At 42.1% G+C, this 22,780-nt stretch overlaps 1 protein-coding gene across 2 annotated transcripts in view; it reads right to left on the bottom strand.

Moving 5' to 3' along the window:
* Nucleotides 1–22,780, bottom strand: part of FSHR (follicle stimulating hormone receptor) — a 176,697-nt gene that overhangs the window by 16,287 nt on the left and 137,630 nt on the right. The window contains exons 5-6 of one of the 2 annotated variants that reach the window (XM_045979536.1): nt 5,081–5,152; nt 3,860–3,937 (exon numbers count right to left, since the gene is read on the bottom strand). In XM_045979536.1, the coding sequence (XP_045835492.1) occupies nt 3,860–3,937; nt 5,081–5,152 (150 nt within the window). The remainder of the gene's footprint in view (nt 1–3,859; nt 3,938–5,080; nt 5,153–22,780) is intronic. The other variant, XM_045979537.1, reaches the window with a different exon arrangement.

The raw sequence follows: 22,780 nt of genomic DNA, 5'->3' as shown, positions 1-22,780 counted from the left end.
TAACAGTGTTTGAAAAGCTGACCCCGAGAGGCTCCTGCGTCTTGCAGACCCGTATTTCCTGGCTTGCGATGGGTAGCTAGAAACACTTATAATCACAGGAAAGCAACCGTATGTTTTTTTTTTTCTGCCTCCTGAAAACCAGTTTACATAAAGAGATCCAGATAGGAACAAGGTAAATCTTTCTAAAGCATCAGCAGCCAGTTGGTGGGTTCTGATGGAGGAGCTGTGCACCTCCGCTCCCACCTACCTTGCAACGACCTGCGTGGACCCCTGCTATCCCGCCTGCTCACGGCTCTGTCAGCCTGTCCCTGGTTGTGAGTTGGTGCGACAGTGGCCCCTAACCTGTAGGATGTAGTTTCCTGGGATTTTCAGTCAACCACAGGGATTGGCAAACTTCTCCGTAAAAGGCCAGACAAGCCATTTTAGGTTTTGTGGGCCAAGAGACAGAATGGAGAATACTACATGGATATTGTGAATATAGTGTGAAGCAATGTTGACAAAGGTTTTGACCAGACTTAAAATAGAGTACTGATTTTTTTAATAATAGATGTCAATTGAAAAGCATGGATTTTTTTTTCTTTTCTTTCTTTTTTTTTTTCCTGGGCAGGATACCATCTCGCTTAATTAGATTCAGTGTCAGTGTTCCCTGTCATCAAAAGGTTCACTTGTACAAAGCAGTACTAGTTCATGGGCTGGATTTGGCTGACCCTTCATCTAACACAAAGGCATGTGTAAGTCTGGGTGGGCTCCACCTATGTTTCTGTAGTCTAGATTTTTCTGTATATAAATTTCCTGCAAATAGATCTTGCTATGACGAAATAGTATACAGATGAATTTAGAAGAATTCCTGTATTTGAAGTAGACTTTTGTCTTCATGGATCCTTCTCAAACAACAGACACCATCCTACGGGGAGGGGTGGAAGTTTTTGATGTCAGCAGTGGGTCATTACACACACACAAAGGATGTCCAGAACTCCGGCCTTGGGGTTTACATTAGGCTGTAACACTCGAGCTACTATCAGAGAGAAGCTGACATTTATTATGTACACTCTTAGTCTCTTAAGAGATATAGTGCTGGTTTTAAAGCCTGATGATGATGACGACAATCATGGTGACAAGGACAAACTGGGCAAAGCATCAGCTAAAGAATAACTGGGTCATGGTTTTCTTTAATCTTACGTGTTTGTGGCCTCAGTAGAGGCTCAGGAGGCTCCAGAAGCAGAATCCGCTCTCAGCCTAAAGAGGCAGGGGATAGGGAGGACCCGGCCTCTTAAAGCTCACTGGGGCAGGCAAGTGGGATGGAACCCAACTAAGAAAAGGAGGAAATGCACATGGAGTGAGCCTCTCCTATGGCTGGGACATGGTGGGAGCTGATACACTTAAAAGCTCATTTTATTTTTTTCTGAATTGAGGCTGTTCTTTTGGTTGGTCATAGCTAGATGTTTTCCCCATTCAGACCCTGTGATTGCAGGGCAGGGGTGGGAAAGGGCTCAGATGGGGTGGGAAATGATGGACCTTTATTGCTCATTTTCCTCTGAGTCACTAGCCCAGTATCTGATAATCCATTATTATCATATACATATATAATATCTTTTAGAGCAGGGACTTAAGATTTTGAAAAGTACCAATGCACAGAAAACTCCTCTGGTCGTCCGTGCCATTTAGCCATGCTGCTTTTTCTGAGCACACTTGGATGTTCCTAGTGGGAGAAGATAACCCTGCATCCAGATGGGTCACCCCAACTAAGAACACCTGGGGTCTTAAACTTTCTTGAGGGATTTTCTGATTCCATTATCTATAGATTAAGGACCATCTGAGGTCAAGAAAAATAGATTTTGTTCTCACAAAAGTGAATTTATCCTTTAGAGACGGGTCTGAGAAGTATTGACTGTTAAGAAAGCTCTCCTGTCCGGGAGAGTGTGTTCTAAATTCTGGGAGGCCACGTAGTGTCCATGAACACAAGCCCGAGAAGAACAGCCGTGATCTGCACATTTCCTTGGTAGGTTTGGGTTTGTGAAGCTGTGTCCTAAGTTCTTATTTCCTCAGGTCCTTTGCCTTCACCCGGGGAGAGGTAAGCCCTCTTTAGATCAGGATCCTTGCCCTCTTGTGATTTTTGTCTTATGATCTGGACAAAAAGAATGTGTGTCAAAGTAGAAAACTGTGAGGATATCTGCACACTCCTGCCTAATGATGTATTTTTATAAAATACTGTTAATAGATTTGCCACATGATAACATGAAGTAACTTAGAATCAGTATATTTAAAGATGTTTAGAGCAAGATTTAAAGACACACAGGATGTCCAGGTACACCTGATGGCATTTGTCACTAGTCTCCTTCCATAATGTAGCCTGACAATCCGTGCACTGTCATTCGTACTCTAACCTGGTGGGCTGATGTTACTAGGTACTCCCTCTTTCCCCCAAACTTTCTTTCCTCCTCCCCCCTCCCTTTTTTTAACCTCCATAGACTTGATGATTGTTTCCTCTCCTTGCCGTTTGCCTGGCTATATCCCATTTACCTGTTAAAGCCCCATCTTAGACACAGCCTTCTTTCTCAGCCACCTTCCCCTTTAACTGTTCCTTCAACCTCATGTTACAGGCCAGTCAGAGTAAATTATTCCTCCTGTCCTCTTAGGATAATTGCCTTTATTTTGTACACTTTCATTCTGCCTATATTTTAATTTATTTCTTTTGTTTTCCCCTTTCATATTTCCCATACCTCATTGACTCATTCCAATACAGGTGCACATAAATTCTGAATATCATGGGTGTATTAAAGAGAAGGATGAGGTATTGGTTAAAATTTTTGTCCTAATACTATGTACTCTGAATACATGCCTTTGATTTTAATTTTTTTCCCTTCATACTTGCATTGCCTCTGCTAGTCTCTTTGAAATCTTTCCTATTGTTCTCTCTAATTAATTTACATCAAATGCTGTGCTTAGCTTTAATCTTCAGCATGTCCTCATCTCTGCTGTTTCTTCCCCCTCCCTCTTTTCTTTTTTGTATTGCTGGGTAGTCTCTGAACTATGTAACTGCTTTGAAAATGACTGAAATTCTTCCTTGGCTGGAACTTACCTTTTGTAAGTAATGGCATATTTTAAACACACACACTGGTATATTTTTCAAAAAATGCAACAGTTTATGAACTGGAAGGATAAAATGCTTTTCCTAAAGATGTAATGGTGGTTACCAGTTTCCCAAATGCCATTCTGTTTCTCTAACTTCGTAGACCCTGCAACACCTGGGTAGCCCCAAGCTCTCTCTTTCTTCGCCATCTTGGGCAGTGGATGAATTGCCGCACAGGCTACTGGCATGAACGATGATGAAATAGTCCATTATTGGCACAGAGTGCATTTAAAAACATTCCCCAGAGTAAGAGGGACTAACTCAAGCTCATTAAAAAATGTGATTGTTCCAAGAAAAAGAGAAGTCAACTCACGCCCAGCATGGGGTTGAACAGGAGCTGCTTGGCATGGTTATGAGGGAATATCTTCCGAATTCAGCCTCCTCCTTGGTCTTTTTCTTTGGGCAACAAAAGCCTTGCCAGGCAATAACTAGCTTTATTGATGCATGAGTTATTCTGTCCTTCAGAACAGATGTTGCATCGCAGGAGACCATCATTCAAAGAGCAATTTTAAATATTTGAATCGCACCACAGAATCATAAATTATTAACATGACTCCATGTTGTGATTCTGAAATGTAAAGATGGGGAATGAGAGAAAAATACTGAAGCAGAGAAAAATTTAAATGGTGTAATGCCAAAGTTACCCAAACATAAAAGGAGCATCCTGTTATGAGAGATGATTAAATCAGAAACCAAATGTTACTCCACTGGAGTTTTTTCTTTACTTACAAAATCATACTTTCATAACTCAGTCCCATGAAAGAATTTCTTTCAACTGTGTGGATGTTGATATTATCTTGAATGTCTCTAGAAGAAAGTACAGATATATTAGGTCTTTAAGCCAGCTCCACTCCTATCACCTCCACATGCTTAGCTTCCTGGGCATGATATGGTCTTTAGCTGAGGCAGTGTTGGAACGGTTAGTGTTCTGAAAGATGATGAGTTCAAAGTTAGGGAAATAAATGACATTGAGTTTATCTTCAATATATCAGTTCCTAAAAATGAAATTGCTGACAGCTCCTCCTCTTCTCTTGTGTCTGGACATTTTTGTAGCTAATTTCACTGTGTTAAGATTCTGATACGTTCCTTTATTATCCTTGCCTGCTCACTGTGACAAAGCCAGTAACACTGACCTTTTACCTACATACGGAACTTCTCCATTCATTGTACTTGGACCTTCAGCTTCCTCCCATTTCAGTCCCCCCTCTTCCAGCCAGTTTACTTCCTTCTGTTCCCCTCGGGTCACAGAAAAGTTGTATCATTGATTTTTCTCTTCCTGCATGGAAGGATGGAGAAAATCTTTTTTTTTTTTTTTTCCTTAAAAAAATTTTTTTTTTTTTTAGATTATGTCCCTCATGCTCCCATCAAGCTTCCCTGTGGTCAGATTTAACAAGTGCACTGTATATAGGAATAGTAAACGGCCTAGAACAATTTGAGAAATGTTGAGAGATCTTTTTCTCTCCCTCCCCGTCTCTCTTTTCTTCCCCCTTTTCCTTAGCTCTTTATACCCCTTCCTCATCATTTCCTTTTGGTTTTGTCCAGATTCTTACAATCTCACTATTGAAAGTAAACTTGGCATTACACATTGCCTTTTTTCCTCCTCTTTGAAAATGCAGATGTCTTGAGAAAAGGCAAATAGATTATCTTGCTAACAGTGTGAACTTGTGAGGGGTGAGGGGTATAGTTGTAGGAGGGAGGTATAAAAAGCACTGAGTGGTGAAGAAAGGAGACCCCTCTGTTGATAATGGTCTTTTGAGGAGGCTGCTGTTTTCAAACCGAGCTTAGCTGGCTTTCCGGTAAAACCCAAGGATCCTTCCTGTTTGCCTTCCTACCTCTCCTTACCCAGAGTGACCTACTTGGAGGATCTACATCAAACAATGCATATTACAGGCCCTGAGGCCATTGGGCAAGACATCTACTGAGTAGGTCAACTCTCAAGGAAAAACTTACAGTAGAACCTTTTGGAGAGATTGAATCTTGTGAACAGCTGGCAAGTGCTTAATACCTGTGTTGGATATTAACCTGGAGAGAGAGAAAATTAAAATGAGGAAAAAATGAACTTGGCTATCTTAACAATTGCTATGGTATAAGTTTTCCAAATTCAAAGTAACAATTTTGAAGTATCAGAAAAACCCACCAGAAAATCCCATAATACACCTGACTCATGTTTATGTTTTCTATTTTAATGCTGCAACCAATGTCTAGCAAAATACTGATTTCTTAGAGAAAAGAAACTTACACTTCAGACACAATGCACAAAACTTTTTTTTTTTTTTTTTTTTTAAAGATATGGTGGATATTGAAGGCACGTATTGCATGGAGCACTGGGTGTGGTACATAAACAATGAATCTTGGAACACTGGGCAAAAAAAAAAAAAAAAAAAAAAGATATGTTAACACGATCCAAAAGTGAATTGTGACTAGATAACAAAATGTTCCTAAATTATCGCTTGTTCCCTGCCTTCTCATAGTCTTTGGAGAACTGCCCCTTCCCCAATCCAAGTGATTCTGTTGAGATTAGAGCATGGGGTTCCATGTGCTCTGACCCCAGAATATGCATGTAACCTAATTCTGGTGAATCAGACTGTCTCCTGGGAAGTGGTTGGAAGTTGGTTAGAGCTGCGTCCATTGATGCCATCACCCTTAAGAGATAGTCCATAAATTTCTATAGCTGAAATGTCTAGAGCTATAATGGATCCTTCCCAAGGTCTGCTTATCTTCGTCTGGGTTCCCCAGGAAACAGAGACAGAGATGAAGCCCAGCCTGTAGATGGTATCTTTGATAATGAGTTTAGAGAGTTTGTGACATCAGTAATGAAATGGGGAAGAAAGTTAATCAATACAAAGATAAGTTGTTGAATTGGCCACTACGACTGGTTACTGGTCCTTAATGCCAAAGACTTGATTTAGGAGACTGTCAAAATGGATCTCAGAACTGTTGCTCTGAATGGGGAAGAAGAAGAAACATTTATTCATGGACTACTATTCCTATTGGTCAGATGTGTCCCCATGGGGTTAACTCCCTACTTATGGCTTACATGCTGCATGAGTGCCCAGTGAGTGAGGAGACCCAGCACAGGAAATGGGAGGTCTGCAAGGCTGGGCCAGGCGATGTACAGTTGCACCTGTCTTCAGCTGATTGAAATTTGCTGCCACAGCAATGGTGAAGATTTTCAAGGCACATGAGAGTTTCCCTCTAGTGAGTTATTCAGAATCCTTCTAATAACTCTTCACCATTTTTCTTCTCTATGTGACTTACTCAAGCCAGAGTTGGTCTTGATCACTTGCAATCTAAAGAATGTCCATGGTACAAGTGGACAATGTGAAGGTTCATGTGTCCTTTTGGGTTTATGACTCTAGAGTAGACTGCTATCTTTGCTGTGGCTTCTCTAATGGTTCTCAGGTTTTGTTCCCTCTTGGTTCTCAATGATCCACATAGAACCCATCTTGGTCAATTCTTTTGATTACTCAGCAGCCCTTGATTTTGTCCTCCTCTGTTTTGATCATTTCTGTTCCTGTAATTTTGCCTCTTCCAAAATGTTACAGCAATGCAATTATGTATTATGCAACTTCTTGAATCTGACTGCTTTCACACAGTTAATGCATTTGACAGTTTTCTGTCATGTTGTATGTATCAATAGTTCATTGTTTTTTTTATTGCTGAGTGGTATTCTATTGTATGGATGCACCAGAGCAGACCCATTCACCAACTGAAGGACATGTAGGTTGTTTCCCATTTTTGTAACAATTTAAAAAACTGCTTTAAACATTTGTGGTGGTGATGGTGGTGTGTAAGCATGTGTACATGCGTGTGTGTGTGCATATGAGAGGGAGAGAGAGAACTTTTTTTTATCGTGTATGAATACCTATGAGTAGGATTGCTGGGTTGTATGGTAAATGTATGTTTAACTTTATTAGAAAGTGCCAAACGGTTTTCCAAAGTGGCTGCACCATTATGCATTGCCATCAGCAATATATGAGTGTTCGAGTTGTTTCACATCCCCTGGTTATGTAAAAAATACTCTCTGAATATAAAAGTAATACATGTTTATTGTCAGAATTATAGAAAATATGGTAACATTTACAGAAGAAAGTGAAATCACCTTTAGTTTGTCTACCCAGATACGGTTTCTGCTAAGACTGGGGTTTGATGTTTCTACCAAAACAAATGGCTTTCATAGTTGCTTTCCAAATCTCTGAGATTCTACTCATTCTAAACAGAAACGTTGCCATAAGTAAGTATATACTAGCTTGACACAGTCCTATTGCCCATTTGTTATTTAATCATATCCAGTCTTCTGCTATTTTTAGATCTCTTCGTGTGTCTAACTATTCTCTTAATGAGATACCAAAGCAAGGACCATATTTAATATTCTCTGACAATCTATACGACTATGTTCAGATTTTGAATGTAGTATGTGAACATAAAATATTGAGTTAATTGGTTGATGTTTCTAAAACATTGCTTGAATCTGTCACCAAGAAAACATAAAAATTATTCAGTTAATTTATTTGTCTGGTGTCACTGCTACCTAGAGTAATTAATCTTAAACTGACACAGGGAAGTCTCGAGGCCAGGAATCTGTAGAACCTACGTGCCAACTCTGTCATGAACTAGACATAATGCATTTCATCTCTCTAGCCTGGAAAAGATGTGGAGTGCATGGATATCAAGGTAGACGTTCTGTCAGACACCTTTGTCTGACACTCTGCTTCACATCCTCTTGGTCCATCTTTTACTCTAGCTGTTACCATAGCAACTAGTTCCATACAGACTTAACTTGGCAGATACTGGTTGGAGTTATACTGATTGTCTCATTTTCTGCCTTGGACTCCTCTGCTACATCTGAGTGGGGCACTCAAATGAATCCGCTCTACCATTCAGAGCCATGTACAAATCAGACAGTGCAAGGAGGTTAATACACCATAGGGTGACTTTTGACGAGTGATCAACTCCTCTCTTCCATTCTTTGGGTGAAGAATTCTGAATATATCCTAAATGACACCTAAGAGGGACTCTAGCATGATTGAACCCCATTTCCGGGTGGTGGTGAGCCGATGATAAATTCCTGAGGTGGCTCTCCCTCTTTGTTTTCTTCTCTTTCGTCATCTAACCTCTTTCTCTGGGTTGGAGTATAAAAATAAATTACTCCCATGTAAGTCCTTCCTCAGACATGTTTTAGAGTGCCTAAGCTAAGACAAATACCAGCTTGTACTGAATCTTGCCTTTATATAGATTCCCTGATGGTTGCTATTACCCTTTACTCTGCAAACCTGTCTTCAGTTGCAGCCTAGCCTGCTCTGTTTCTCTTTCTTCCCTTACTGTAAAGTTTCTAGAAAGAGCTGTCTGTATCTGTTGTCTTCATTTTCTTCTATCCCATCCCCCTCAGCCTCCTCCCAAGTTTCTTCATGGTATGTCTCTCCACCAAAACTACTTTGTTATGTGCCAAACGCACCAATCCATAACCAATAAATCTAATGAGCAATTTAAATTCTTTTTAAAACATCTTTTAGGAGAATTCAGTACTTTCCCCCTTTCCTGTTAGTTTCTGCCATTTTGCACTCTTCTGTTGTTCTTCCTCTTACTCCTTTTTATTTTCTTTTTGTTCCCCCCCCCCCCCCACCTTTACTCTGAGCCTTTTGCCTTTTTTCTTTATAATCTCGCTGGGAAGATCTCCTTTCCCATCGCTTTAAGTACTACCAGTATGTTGATGACTCTTAAGTTCATACTTGACTTCTGACTGCTCTAGTCTATCTCTAATTAGAGTTTCTTTATATATTCTTCTGAACGCATAGCAAACTAAATTTTTTCCCTCTTCTCTTTGACCAAACTGCTCCTCCTCAGTTCTTCCTCATAAATAGCACTACCATCTATCAACTGTGTGTTACAAATGTGACAGTTAAACTTGGCTTCTTCACCCTCACTCCCCAGTATCAACATACCTCAAAATCCTCTTTGACTCCATTTTCAAAAGATTTCCTCATTCCGTACAATTTCTTCCAACACTACTGATGCCATTGTAAAATTTGCACTTCTTACTCTTTGGACCCTATCTCATGCCATCTTCCCCTGCCCTTTAGCATCTGTGGTTCTCACTCACTGCCTCAGAGACACCAAATTGGCATTTGCACATGCTTTATAAGGAAGGCTTACCACCCACACCTTGCTTGGTCCCTCTCAACCGATGCTTCAGGGGTCAGCTGCAAATGTCATTTTTTCAGTGAAGAACTCCCCAACTGTCAGTTTAAATTAAGGCCTCTGATTTATTCCCAGTATAATCATATCTTTTTTAGCATTTTTTCTTTTTAGCACCCATCAAAATTCTAAAGTGTACACTTTGTGTTTATTCAGTATCAGTTTCTTCAACTAGATTGTGAATGGCATGAGTGCAAAAATCACGTTTTTCCCGAAAATTCAGTGTTGGCACATATGCTTGATGTTATTCAGGCCAGGCAGTGTGCTATGTGCTGCTTAGAGATGAGCAGAGAAGAGGAACCATTCGCTACCTGTGTTCACCACACCTGATGGATTTGACATAATATAGATAGTAGCCTGGCTCTCTCTCTTTTAATGAATGATTATGACTTTTACAACATTGAAAGAGGGCAGAATGTATGATTGTCAGTGAGAATGGTACGTTATTTAATATCAGTAGCATGAGCTTCTGAAGCCACAAAACTTACGGGATATCTATAAATGTCTATAGTTGCACATTGAAATCTTCGGTTTTTATAGAAAACACACAGCAAAATGGTTCAGATTATTCCAGTAGTGCTAGGTTTAAGACACTTAAGAAGATCTAGTGACCATCCAGTGAGATGGATTATTGGTGATAAGTTTATAGCTAAGACTCTCCATAACCCCAAGATAACTCAGGAAATGGAGTTCGGATGAACACTTAGTTTTCAATTCATTTTTCCCCTTTGATCAATAAATTCATGTCTGATGGAGGCTGGAAGTGGGTAATAACCCAGGAGCTCTATGTCTCAATGGGTTTGCTTTGGTCAAATGGCTGTTTGCTGCAAAATTATTTTGATTCACTCAACTGTGGTTTATCTTCAAAAATAGGAAAGGCCTGAGGGTAAAATGTCAGCAAATTTAAGTTCTGCAAAAGGATTTTCTAAAGAAAACTTCTAGTTAGCCCTCTCAACAGCAAGTTGCATATTCTGAGCTGGTGTTAACAACTTTCATGCTGAACTCACTAATGTTTAGGTTACAGTAATGGAAATGGGCTCCACTTCTGTTGGGGTGACCTTAGTGAGGTCCTTTCTGTTGCTGGGAACAATTCCCACTGTGTGCTGCCACATACGAGATAATGTACTCGCCTTATATATGCTGCCAAAGCAAGTGCTGTACCCTGCCTTTTACGGACAGGTGACCCCACAGCTCTGAGGCTCACCATTGTAAGCATTGTTAGTGTTTACATTAATCTTCAAAAGTGCTGGTGATTTGTTTTCTCCAAAACTGTGTGTGTTCTTACTTGTATTGCTTTGGACAATATGCCTTCCTTCCATACAGCGTCCGTCCCATCCAAGAGAGGATACCAAAGACTATCCCCTGGCTTCAGAAAGTGAGTTTGGGTTAGTACAGATGAAATACTCAGACTGGTGTAGTGCAAACTGTATGTTATTTATTGAGTGTCTTAAGAATTCAGAGAAGGGGAGAACAATGTGGGTTGGAAGAGTCATGGCGGACTTCTTGTAGAAAGAAAAGAAAACCAGATTTCTGAGTGACTATAGAGCTTTATTGGCCTGAATGAGAGAAGTGAATACATATGTCTCACTCACAGGAGGGCCATGGGGGAACAGGATGATGGAACTGAAAGGTAAGGAGGAGGTAGTATGCTAAGGATTTTACAACTATGTAGGGGAATATGGACTTGATGGGTAAGTGACTGGAAATCAACTTTAAGGTGCTGAAGGGTGCAGTGTGACTTAAGGGTTCTCTGAGCAGAGGTAGCCCATGTTTTTTTTTTTTTTTTTTTTAAAGATTTTATTTATTTGACAGACAGAGATCACAAGTAGGCAGAGAGGCAGGCAGAGAGAGAGAGGAGGAAGCAGGCTCCCTGCCGAGCAGAGAGCCTGATGCGGGGCTCGATCCCAGGACCCTGAGATCATGACCTGAGCCGAAGGCAGAGGTTTAACCCACTGAGCCACCCAGGCGCCCCGGTAGCCCATGTTTTTAACCATCCCATAACACTGGGCTTCATAGTGGTGGTCAGGACAAACTGAGTGTGGTTGAGACCCTACTGCATAACCAAACTGAGAAAAGTCAGGAAAGAAGGACCCTCTCCGTCACACATGGCTGGCCAAGAAGGCTATTCTTTATCTGTATTTCACCCCAAATCCACTATGGAAGGGAATGATCAGTTCTGAGACTGCGCGAATCAGCTCTTTTAACCTGTGAACAGAGGCTGAAATAGAGTTCATGCCGGGGACTGGAGGGCCCATTGAGATGCTTTAGGCAGATTTGAGTCAGGAAGGCTATACTGCTGATTATGGGTTTAGATTAGGGGTCTATAATTTTTGCACATTTCCTAGAAGCTAAAGCTGAGTGTTTGAACTTGAACTCTTTTTTCTACTTTGATTTCCCATGATAAGGAATTTGTTCGTACCTAATTGAGTCTTTTTTTTTTCTTTTTACATATTTAATTATATTATTTAGTCTCCCAGATAAAACGAACTTCTTCCTCCTCACCACTCTGGGAGAAGATAGTTATCTGATAACAGATAAGCAGGAGAGTAGACTGTGCTTGGTTAATACATGAAAAGACTTCTTACCTTGGGCTCACTGATACAGAGATTTCTATTTACCACAGAGTCTTACCAATTGAGAATTTGCGTCTTTACATACATCACCACTATATAAAGTGCTAGTTAGCTAACAACGTGTACTGGATTGATTAAGTGTAGAATTCCACAATCTTGGAGTTAAATGGCAGTGTGTAAGAAGCTGTGGTACAATGAAAAGGGGCTTGTACTTAAGATTAGGGACCCTGGACTTGAATGCCTTTCCTCTTACCATCTGGACAATACTGAGTAGTTTAGTTGCTTTTTCAGAGCCTTAGTTTCTCTGTACAATGACTTTGTGTAGGGAATTACAGGAGATAGTGGAGAGCCTGGTTTCCTGCTCCCCTGTCTTGTAACTTCAAAACTGGATCCATTAAACTCATACTCGGCTTAAATTCCCCTCAGCCTCCATGGAAAATAGACTTAGTAATCCAGGATGGGTGGTGGTGGTGGAGAATTTATGAGCCCAACATCAGGATTTCAAATAGCTCGCCCTGTTAACGGGGGTGCATATTCTGTTTTGACCTACTATCCTGGCTTAATAATTAGGCCCTTGTCCCCTTCTTAGGACAGAGAGCAAAGGTTTTGAAACTAGCATCTCCAGTGCTAGAGGATCTGGGTTCAAGTCCTACCTGTACCATTTCTTAAGATGTGTGGTCTTCAGAGTGTTAGTTGATGTCTCTGTGACTCTGATCCTTTGTCTTGTATTCAGAGAAATAAGATACTCCTTACAAGACAACTTAGCATCATATTCAGGCACTGTTTTTGGTCTTTCTCCAGCCTTGTATTCCAGTTGCACTGAGACCCTTCCTGATTTCTTGGTTCCCCTAGGACCTAGACCATGTCTTGTTGTTGTTGTTGTTGTTTTGCCGGTTCTCTTGGGTACTGAAATGCCATTTCCACATCTGGGTCAGAGTTGTCACTGTGGGACCTCCACGATGCCAGAGTGGACTGGTCTGATATCTGCTGCCCGAATCTCCTTGTACCCTCTTGCAGTACCAGGAAGCTCTAGTTAGAAGCTCTAGTTACATTTCCCAGATTCTTCTTGGTCCCTCCCCTAATTTCCTTCGGCAACTTCTGATAAACGTGCCTGAATCAACTTTCTTGCTTGTCTGATTCTCTGTGGTTTCTGGGTCCTGATTATATTATCACCTAGAGCTTTGTGGGTCATCTCAAGGAAAATTACTGCAAAGAGTTGACAAAATTGAAGACTTAGTCATTTTTAATAAAAATACAAGTTATCCAAATTGGTTATTTTCTGTGATAACAAATGACTTCAGAAATAATGCTACAGAGCAGATATTTTTTAAATTAAGCACATTTGATTTGTCTCTTTAAGGGAAAGATGATATATTAATAATGAGGGGGAAAACAATGCATTTGAAAGAAATCTATGCTATGTAGGGACCATTTGGGAAAAAAAGAATGGAAATAGTTCATTTATTGCATAAAATGATGCATGTCATCATTAAAATTCTCATATCATACATTTTAAAAATATGGAAACCCACCTTTTCACCTGTTTGTTTTTTCATTGGGTTTTGAACACATTCACTGGAAATATAAAAATGCAATACCTTGCAGGTAGTTTGTAAGAACATCTGATTGACATTAGGGAAGAAAATTTCCTAGCTGAATGTCATAAAAACATTAGCATGAAAGTATAGGGTTGAACCACTGAGTCTGATGACTCAGAGTACTGCTGTAGGCTCGTCTTCTATGGGATCTACTTATTTTAGTGATACTTGGTTCTCAGCTTTGACAGCCCCTGAAATCTAGTATTGATACAACCTGTGAATTGCTTTTCCAGTGTAAAACTAAGGATTAAAAAATAATGAAGCAAATCCTAGGACATTGCTTTCGCTAAAATATTTTTATTATACTTAGAGCAAAATAGGCTCTTTGTGTCATATAAAATATTATATAATGAGACAAGATGTAAAAACATTTATTCATCTTGGTTTCATGCTTTAAAATATTTTTTGCATATATTTTGTCATGTATACACTAACACTGCAATCATATATGTATCTACTTTGTAAATAAGGTTATTTGGGGATGTATGCTTGCCTTTTCTTTTTTTTTTTTCCCCTGATGGGGTGAGGAAGCAAGACCATATTGTCCAATGTATAGGATATTTTGCTTGGAAAGAAAAGCCTGTAATTCTGAAGGGCTGCCAGGTGGAAATGGTAATAGATTTGTGTTGTGTTGCTCTAGATAGGTATAGGATTAATAATAATAATGGTCAACATTTATTGAACATTTCCTATGCACCAGGCACCACCAAGCACTTAACATTGATCGTTTTATTTATTCCTCTTCTCTACCTGGGGAGACAGGTATCATTACCATCCTCATATTAGAGCTGAGGAGGCTCAGCTGATAGAGGTCCAGTAATTTTCACAAAGCCACACATAAGGAGGGCAGAGCTAGAGATTAAATCCACCTCTTTCTGACTCTATAAAGTTGGTGCTGTTAACATTATCAGGTTTAGCATAATGACGGATGGTCCTTCATTATGAAGGTTGCCCACAGATGAATGAATGGACTATATAGCTAAGCACTCGGTTCCTTACCTCTGGAAATGTGTCCAACTAAATGCCCGGGAGGGTTTCTTCATGAGGGCCATGATATTGTAATTTATAGTAAGAAACGAGTATTTCATGTTTGTCCCGCTTTCTTGTGCAGAAGTTCTAGGTTGGTAGAGACGTGGGGAGAGTGGTGGGCTCAGAAGCTCCGAATCTTTTCCCCACACCTTGCCCCACATATGCATCTCGTCCATCTACCTCTTCCTGAGTTATATCCCTTTATGATAAGCTGGTAACTAGTAAGCAAAATGTCTCTGAGTTCTAGAAGTCATTCTAGAAGTTAGCTGAACCCAAGTAGGGATCATTATGTCAAGTGAACGTTGGCTCACTTTCTACTTGCATCTGAAGAAGGTAAGAGACTCAGAGTAACTCCTCTGTAACTGTATAGACATGTTCACCACGGAATAAGACTCATGCTCTCAGCCCAACAATTAACCTCTAAAGGTACTGTGTCTGGGTACAAAGAAATCATGGGCTCTAGTGGCAAACTGAATCAAGGGAACTAAACTGAAGAAAAATAGTAGACAAAACAGGCCTGAATGAAAAAAAAAATTTATGATGCGCTAATTGTGCAGCTAGCTGTCGCTGTTGATGTTCTTTGTGCTTTCAATTTTGAGCACTGTATCCTTAGCTAGGGCACATCTCAGTGGAACAGAATATCCACGTTGGTTTCACCTGGAACACAAAGGGATGAGAGATGCTACCTTCCAGTTACATAGTTCTTAACTTCTCATGCAAACTGAACAGGAAAATGGTGTAGAGACATTGGGAGAAGGGCTTCTGGGGATGACTGTGAATATGCCCTTCCCCTGCCCTCCATGAACAAGTGTGGGCACGGCTGGGTGCCTCGTGTATGTTGAGAAAGGAACTTGAAGAAGACGGTGTGGTCGTTTCAGAGCAGTCTCCTGCTTGGGGGGATATAGTGGCCAGTGTCTGACTCAGGCCAAGTGAGAGGCTGGCTACAGCGGCCGTAGACCAGAGGACTGCTCTTGGGGAAGTAACTGAAGTCCTACAGGCTGGTTACATGGGTCACAGTTCTGACCCGGGCCTCTCTCTCTGATGAAGCAGCGAAGACTGGAAAAGCCCTTGCCTTACACCTTGTAGCATACATGATTGACAAAGCTATTGTATGTTATCGCATGTGACCTGACAGTGAGTTTCTGAGATGAGCATGATTATGATTCTCATCTTACAGTGCTCACAGGCAGTATAAAAAAAACCACTCAGATTTCTAGACTCAAGCCAGAAAGAATCATAGTTAAAACTTACCAATTACCCTAGCAAGGGTTAGGCAACATTTTAAAGGCCTTCCTGTATTGAAGTCCTTTAGTCCTGCCCACGCTCTAGAAGAAAGGTAGTATTAGCTCCATTTTCAAGTAACTGAAAGTTTTGAAGCCTCTGTTCTCTTGGCTTGTCTGCTAGAAAGTGGAAGAGATGGAATCTGAACTCGGCACTCTGGCTCCTGTGCCTTTCCTGTGACGTTCTTTCCATTATAGCACATTGGCTACATAAAGGACGTTTAAAACCTAAAGTTCTCTCTAAGTTAGGTTCACTGCCAATAGAGCATTGCCAAGAGGCAACCTTTTGGGACCTGTTTGGATGCCAACATAAGAATAACTTTAATCAAACTACCAATTTGTGGCGAGCAGTTACTTTTAAAATACATAGGGGAGTTACAGAAGAGTTAATATTTTAAACAGTTTGCACACCCTTCCTCACAACTCATTTCTAACATTAATTATTTAGGAAGCTATTTCTTAGGTACACTTTGACTTAGCCTGAGTAGATGATCACACGTTCCAAATGGCAAACATTAATAAGGTGTCAATGTTGTATTCAGAACACTGAGTACATTATGTTGGCTTCATCTGTGCTCTACACCTTCCCCGCTGTGGTGTGCCAGAAAGTGGGATGAACTGGGTTGGAGTCAGACATTTCTGGCTTCCGTTCTGTCAAGTACATAATCTCTGAGTTTCAAAATCCTCATTTGTAAATTGGGCAAGATACACGCATACTATTTTTGGAAGATGGGACGATGAGATGAATAGATGCTCAATAAATACTAATTTCCCTATTTTTCATGCCCCAGGATTGTTTCTTAATCCCATTTTCTGAGTTTGGGCAATTCAGTCACCATCTATGAACCTCAAATTTACCACCCATAACATGGAGTGATCAGAAAATATCTCCCGGGGCTTTTGTAAGACTGTATCAACTTATACCAAGGCAAATGCTTTCTTTCTATGCTAGGATTCCTGTTACCCGCCCCCGTATCATCCATCAGAACCTCTTCCAGTTAGCAGTTCTTGCTCTTGTTCCTGCTTTAAACCTTTAAAAGCAGTCTCCTATGTGTTTCGTCTTCTCCCTGCTTTTTCCTTCTCTACGACAACATTTAGAAGGAGAGAGGAACATGGTTTCTCTCCTCATTGCATCGAGGCCCAGAGGTGTCTAGTTGCTTGCTTACAAGTTCCCACTGACAGTAGCGGAACCTGGGTCTGTGGCTCTTCTTGGTGTCCTGATGAGTGATTGACTCTGTGTCCACTTGACTCCTGTGGTTTGTTCCTTGTCCAGGGAAACCTTACTGGGTGACCTTTGTTGGGGGGGTACCTGATTTCTTTCCCATAGCCCCCTAAACATCTTGCTCTCTTCCTTGCACTGCTAGCTTTGAAACCCAAACTGGTGAGGGAGGCGCTCACTGCCTCCTGAACTCAGCATTTTTTTTTTTTTGTGGGGTGTTCGCTATGAGGAAATTCATGATTAAACCACAACAGAACATTCTTGTAATGTCTGCTACCACTGAAGATATTCTTCCTTAGAGCATTAGTCACTTTGGCGTTCATACTCTGAATTGCCTCAGATATTCCTCTAAAAACAGCAGCTCCTTCCCTTTCCCTACCCAGACAGACAGGTTCAAACTCAGACCTGCATTTTCTTTCTTTCTTTTTTTTAATATTTATTTATTTGACAGATCACAAGCAGGCAGAGAGGCAGGCAGAGAGAGAGGAAGGGAAGCAGGCTCCCCGCTGAGCAGAGAGCCCGACGCGGGGCTTGATCCCAGGACCCTGGGACCATGACCTGAGCTGAAGGCAGAGGCTTAACACACTGAGCCACCCAGGTGCCCCAGACCTGCATTTTCATAAAGAGCCTACTATGCGCAGACCCCATGCCTTGAGGAGGCCCGGAGAAGAATCCCTTACTTTGCATTTTCTACCACTTCATTGCTCCCTAGTCCTGAGCCACTTCATCTGCTGGCTGGAGAGTCCCCTGGGCTGTGTTCCTTCTGTAACCCCTGTCTGGGGAAGTCATCTGCCCAGATGGGCATGTGTAGAGTGTGGGAGCAGTGGGGCCTTTCCACTAGAACATGCCTACATTCTCATGTCTTTGTTGGTAGCTGACAGCCTACGAACACACCTTGGGAAAGAGAAAGCAGATGAGATAAATGAGGGCAACAAGGGAAAAGTGTGTCCCTCAACACCTATTAGAGGGAGGCGAGAACCAGGTACATGAGAGCTGCACAGCCAACATCCTCTATAAGGAAAAATGAGTGCCTTCTTTTTCTTTTGTTTGTTTGTTTTTGTTTTTAATGCCCAGACCTGGGGATCTAGCTATGAAGACAACCTAGTCCCCACCTTGGAGTTGCACAGAATCTGGTAACTAGAGTTCTCTTGTGTCACCCTCCCTCTGTCATCGTCCAGCCTGCCCCTGCTGCCCTCCCCAGCCTCCTCTGCCCATCCTGGTCTCCAGGGGCTGCCCCGATCCTTAGGGAGAGTTCTGGGTTAGCTCTAATTTCTTAAGCATCTGTGACATCTCCCAGGAATAATTGCAAGTGTAAAAGGGTCTGCAAAAGACACAAACAGCCTTTAAACCTACCCACACCGACTGCAGTGATGGAAGATGAGGCAGGGGTTCATTTTGCATGGAGGGGGCGCTTTGCCTGATGCGTTAGGGTTTGCCGTTGGACTTGTCGCTCCTCCTGCCTATGCCTGAGGCAGCCCCTGCTGGGGATCGGGCCCCCCCAGGCCAGCTCTGTTGCCCAGTGCAGTCTGCCTTGTAGGCCTCAGCCCCACTTCCAGTGTTTCCCGGAGTCTGCTGAGGTTGGCTGTGCTCATGTATGAGGGACCGAAGTGACTGGGATGGATCCTCTGACTGTCCTTTAGTTCCAGGAGTTGAGTTTCTGCTGTTCTCAGTTTAGGAGTAAATCTATAGCTGCTTTAAGTTCTTAATGTACCCGGAGGATCTCAGCACTTGAAAGGTCCACATGCATCCTGGGGAAGAGGAGCCTGGTTTGGGAAATACAGTGTTGTGCAGGGAGCTCTGTTTTCCCATCTTGCAGAGAGCATTTCTCCTTCCATACAAGGTGCTTCATGCTGGGTCTGAATATGCTGAACTGAGGACCAGCGTCAACACTGGGAGCCCCAGATTTGTGAAGATCACAGTTTAGACTTGAGAGTTAGAAGAGATCTTAGAGGATGTGTAGTCCAGTTTCCTTTTCTTTTTTTTTTCTTTTTTTTTTTTTTAAAGATTTTATCTATTTATTCGACAGAGAGAGATCACAAGTAGGCAGAGAGGCAGGCAGAGAGAGAGAGAGAGAGAGGAGGAAGCAGGCTCCCCACCAAGGAGAGAGCCTGATGCGGGGCTCGATCCCAGGACCCTGGGATCACGACCTGAACCGAAGGCAGAGGCTTTAACCCTCTGAGCCACCCAGGTGCCCCCAGTTTCCTTTTCTCATTTACCTCATTAAGCATATTATGTCCATTGTGCGGATGAAGAAACTGAGTCCTGAAAGGATCAGCCATCACTGTTGGGGGAAGTGGGAGCTGTGCTAGCACTGAGGAAGGAATCAAGGCTGAGCTTCACACAGCTCTTCTGAGATTTGTCTCTGACCCCTCGCTGGACTTGTCTGTCCATTTGACTTCTGGTGATGACCGACATGGCTTATTTAAAAATTAATGAGGTGAGGGGTGCTTGGGTGGCTCAGTCGTTAAGTGTCTGCCTACGGCTTGGGTTGTGATCCAGGGTCCTGGGATTGAGCCCTGCATCGGGCTCTCTGCTCAGTGTGAAGCCTGTTTCTCCCTCTTCCACTCCCCCTGCTTGTGCTCCTTCTCTCACTGTCTCTCTCTCTCCCTGTCAAATAAATAAAATCTTAAAAAAAAATGAGATGAGGACACACCTACTTCACAAGAAACTCTATCCTATGAAAAAAACAATTCAGAGACTCTGTACATGGGTTGAGTATGGTTGCCTCGGTGCTATTGGAGTGTCCTTTGGGACTTATCTCTCTCTCCAGATACCTCCATAGCTGAAGTCTATCATTATCAATCCTTGGGTTTCACATTGCCTCGTCTAGGCCTCTCTTTTAAAAACAGAAATTCTTCTAGGAAGAAGAACATCAAGCCCTGAACATATTGATGTACCCTGATGGATCAAGGAATAGTCTTGCTGATGGAAAAGCCCTGGGCTTCTTGTAGGAGACAACACAGTGAACAGGTTAGAGGAATGAGGAAAGGAGGTGAGCAGTATGAAAACATCACCTCCTTGATGATCAGGCCCTCAGTGAAGAGGAGGTTCTTGCCCTCCTTGAGCTGACAGGCTCAGGCTGAAATCTCATCCTGAACTTGAGCATTTCAGAAGGAAAACCTGACTGTATTTTACTAGCATTGACAATGGCAGGCGTAGTTGGCTCTGCTAGACACCTAACTGATAAAAGAAGCAATTGTATAATTTCCATTGTGCCCATTTTTGTCGCCATGACAACATCCTTAGATCCTTACAGTGCTGACAGCCAGGGAGATAGCTAATAATTTCTTTCCAATAAGCACCAGCCCCTGTGTAAAAGGACTTCTGGTCCCATCTGTAGGATGGTTTTATGTGTGAGGTGCTTAGGAGGGGCATGGGAGAAGGAAGGCTTTGGGGGTTACTGGAAGTGAGGGGCAAAAATCATTTCAGTCACTTGGGTCCATGTCGCACCTAGAGGTAAATCACATACCAATGATTCTTCTTTGGAAATATGTCCCCAGTAAACCAGGCCTCCCCAGTCCTCCAGGTGCCGTCATTACTGCACCCTTGGATTACAGCAGTTGCCTCTTAGCAGGTCTCCCTTGAGTGTATGTCTGTACTCCTCTCCTGGTCAATTCACAGTCCAAACCCTTGTCATCTTGTCACTGTGCTGCTCAAAATCTCTTACAGCTTATTCTTTACTATGGTAGTAGTCCTGAACTCCCCTGCCTTAATTTCTTTTTTCCTAATCTTACCAAACCCAGTCTATCCTAATGCAGTCCTACTCTTCAGTGTTATCTTCTTTTTAGCTGGGACTCAGTTTCTCCCCCTCCTCTGCCTGTTTCATGATCCTTGTGCCCTCTATGTATTTGCTCATCTCTTCACCCTGCCCCCCCACAGGCAATTCCTTCTTTTCTATCTTTCCAAATTTTATTTACCCCTTAGGTTGCAGCTAAGTGCGGCCTACTCACAGGACACTTACCCTGACTCCTTCATCCTGAAGCATGGGGTCAGTCCTCTTGTTTATGACAAGGACCACACAGCTCTACACATAGATGTGTTATTGCCAGGGGTTAATGGGTGCTAGCTAGCATTTCTCCACAAAAGACTGAGCTCCTTGAGATCCGTCCATAGATGTCACCTGTCTCTCTCACAAGGCCATCCCCTCCATCCTTTCTCAACCACCACCTTTTTAAAACATTATTCTGTACTTGTCCTACTTTATCTTTCTTTATACCACTAACACCACCTAACGTTATTGAACATTATCTCTTCAGCTAGAATATAAGTTCCATAAGGGCAGAGGCTTCATCTGTCTTGGCATCTTTTGTATATCCAATAACTACTACAAAGCCTAGAATATAGTAGGACCCTAGTAAATGATTGTTGAAAGACTGAATGAATGAGTTTTTATTTATTGGCCAATTGGCATCCAAAATGATGGAGGAGAAAAGGGCAGGCAACGATCCTTTCTACTATGTACATGGCTGCCATAACTTCTAAAAATGAACACTCATATGGTCCTTCTCTCATCAGAACAGCCAGCCAGCCTTTGCTGTACACCCAGAATACTCCAGTTTGTAGGGCCATTGCACATTCCTGTGAGGAGAGCCACGTACTCAGGGCCTACAGGCGAGGCCGGCCTACTGCTGCAAATGCATGGACTTCTACTACCCTGCCTACTTCTTGGGTTGCTGGGAAGCTCAAATGCAATAAAGTATGAGAAAAAGTGTTAAACTATAAATCGGCTTAAAAGTGGGAAGCATTATCTAACCAGCTGTGATGTGAAGAACTGGAATTAGTTTTTGTGGAGATGGCAAGAGATCTTGTGGACAACGAGTATTGAAAGTAAACATTAAAGGAGAGGTCAAGAGTTCTCCATTGGAACTCTGAAGGGTAATGCAGTTTTGCTTGTTTGGAAGGACCTTTCTGGATATGTCAGGAGTTCAGTAAGAAGGATGCCTTTTTCCTTTGAGAAGCACAAGTGATGTATTTCCACGTTTGAATGCTGGTCAGTGGATTCTCTCCAAAAGAAAAGTTAAAAAGGCTTCCAAAAACTTTGGGATTCTGGAGTGGGAGAATATTCACCATTACCTCTACTGTCACCATCCTCAGCAAATTAATCCTTGCAACAATCTCAAAAGGTAGGTATCACTTTGTCTTCATTAAGCATAGGGGAGAACTGTGGTACAAAGAGATGACGTCTCCTCTGTGAGCTTTCGTATCTAATAAGTGACCGGGTCAAGGATTTAATAAGAATTGTTAACACTTACTGAGAATTTTCTAAGTGTTGGTCATTGTTCTCAGTAACTTCTTTCATACAAAACAGAGGTGCAGGTCATGTTATTCCTGGTTTATAGAAAGGAAAACTGAGACTTAGAGAAGTAAGCTATTACCAAAGGTCACACAACCAAGAAGAGCAGGAGCCAACACCTGAGCCCAGACAGGTGGTACTACTCTGTGGCTTTCTGAGTCCCTAGCATCTGTCCTTTGAGAGGTCCGACATTTTGTTCAGCTTTTATAATCAGAGAAGCTACTTTCATTACTCCTGTTAAAGGAAATGAAAGAGGAATACAGACCAGAGAGTGAGGGACTTAGGGGAGGGATGGGGAGGAAACAGCCGGACTTGCTAGGGTGAGTCCCAGTGAAGACTCCCCTGGAATTAGCCCTGGCTGGAGAAGGCAGATGGTGTGGCTACTGCTAACAGGGATCCTAAGGAGGGTCTAACAAGCCTGCATGTGAGGAGAAGATGGTTGTCAGTTGGGGAGCGGCCCTCC

The sequence above is a fragment of the Meles meles genome, chromosome 15, assembly GCF_922984935.1.
Source record: "Meles meles chromosome 15, mMelMel3.1 paternal haplotype, whole genome shotgun sequence".
Taxonomy (NCBI): Eukaryota; Metazoa; Chordata; class Mammalia; order Carnivora; family Mustelidae; genus Meles; species Meles meles.
This window is presented reverse-complemented; position numbering and strand designations above follow the sequence as displayed.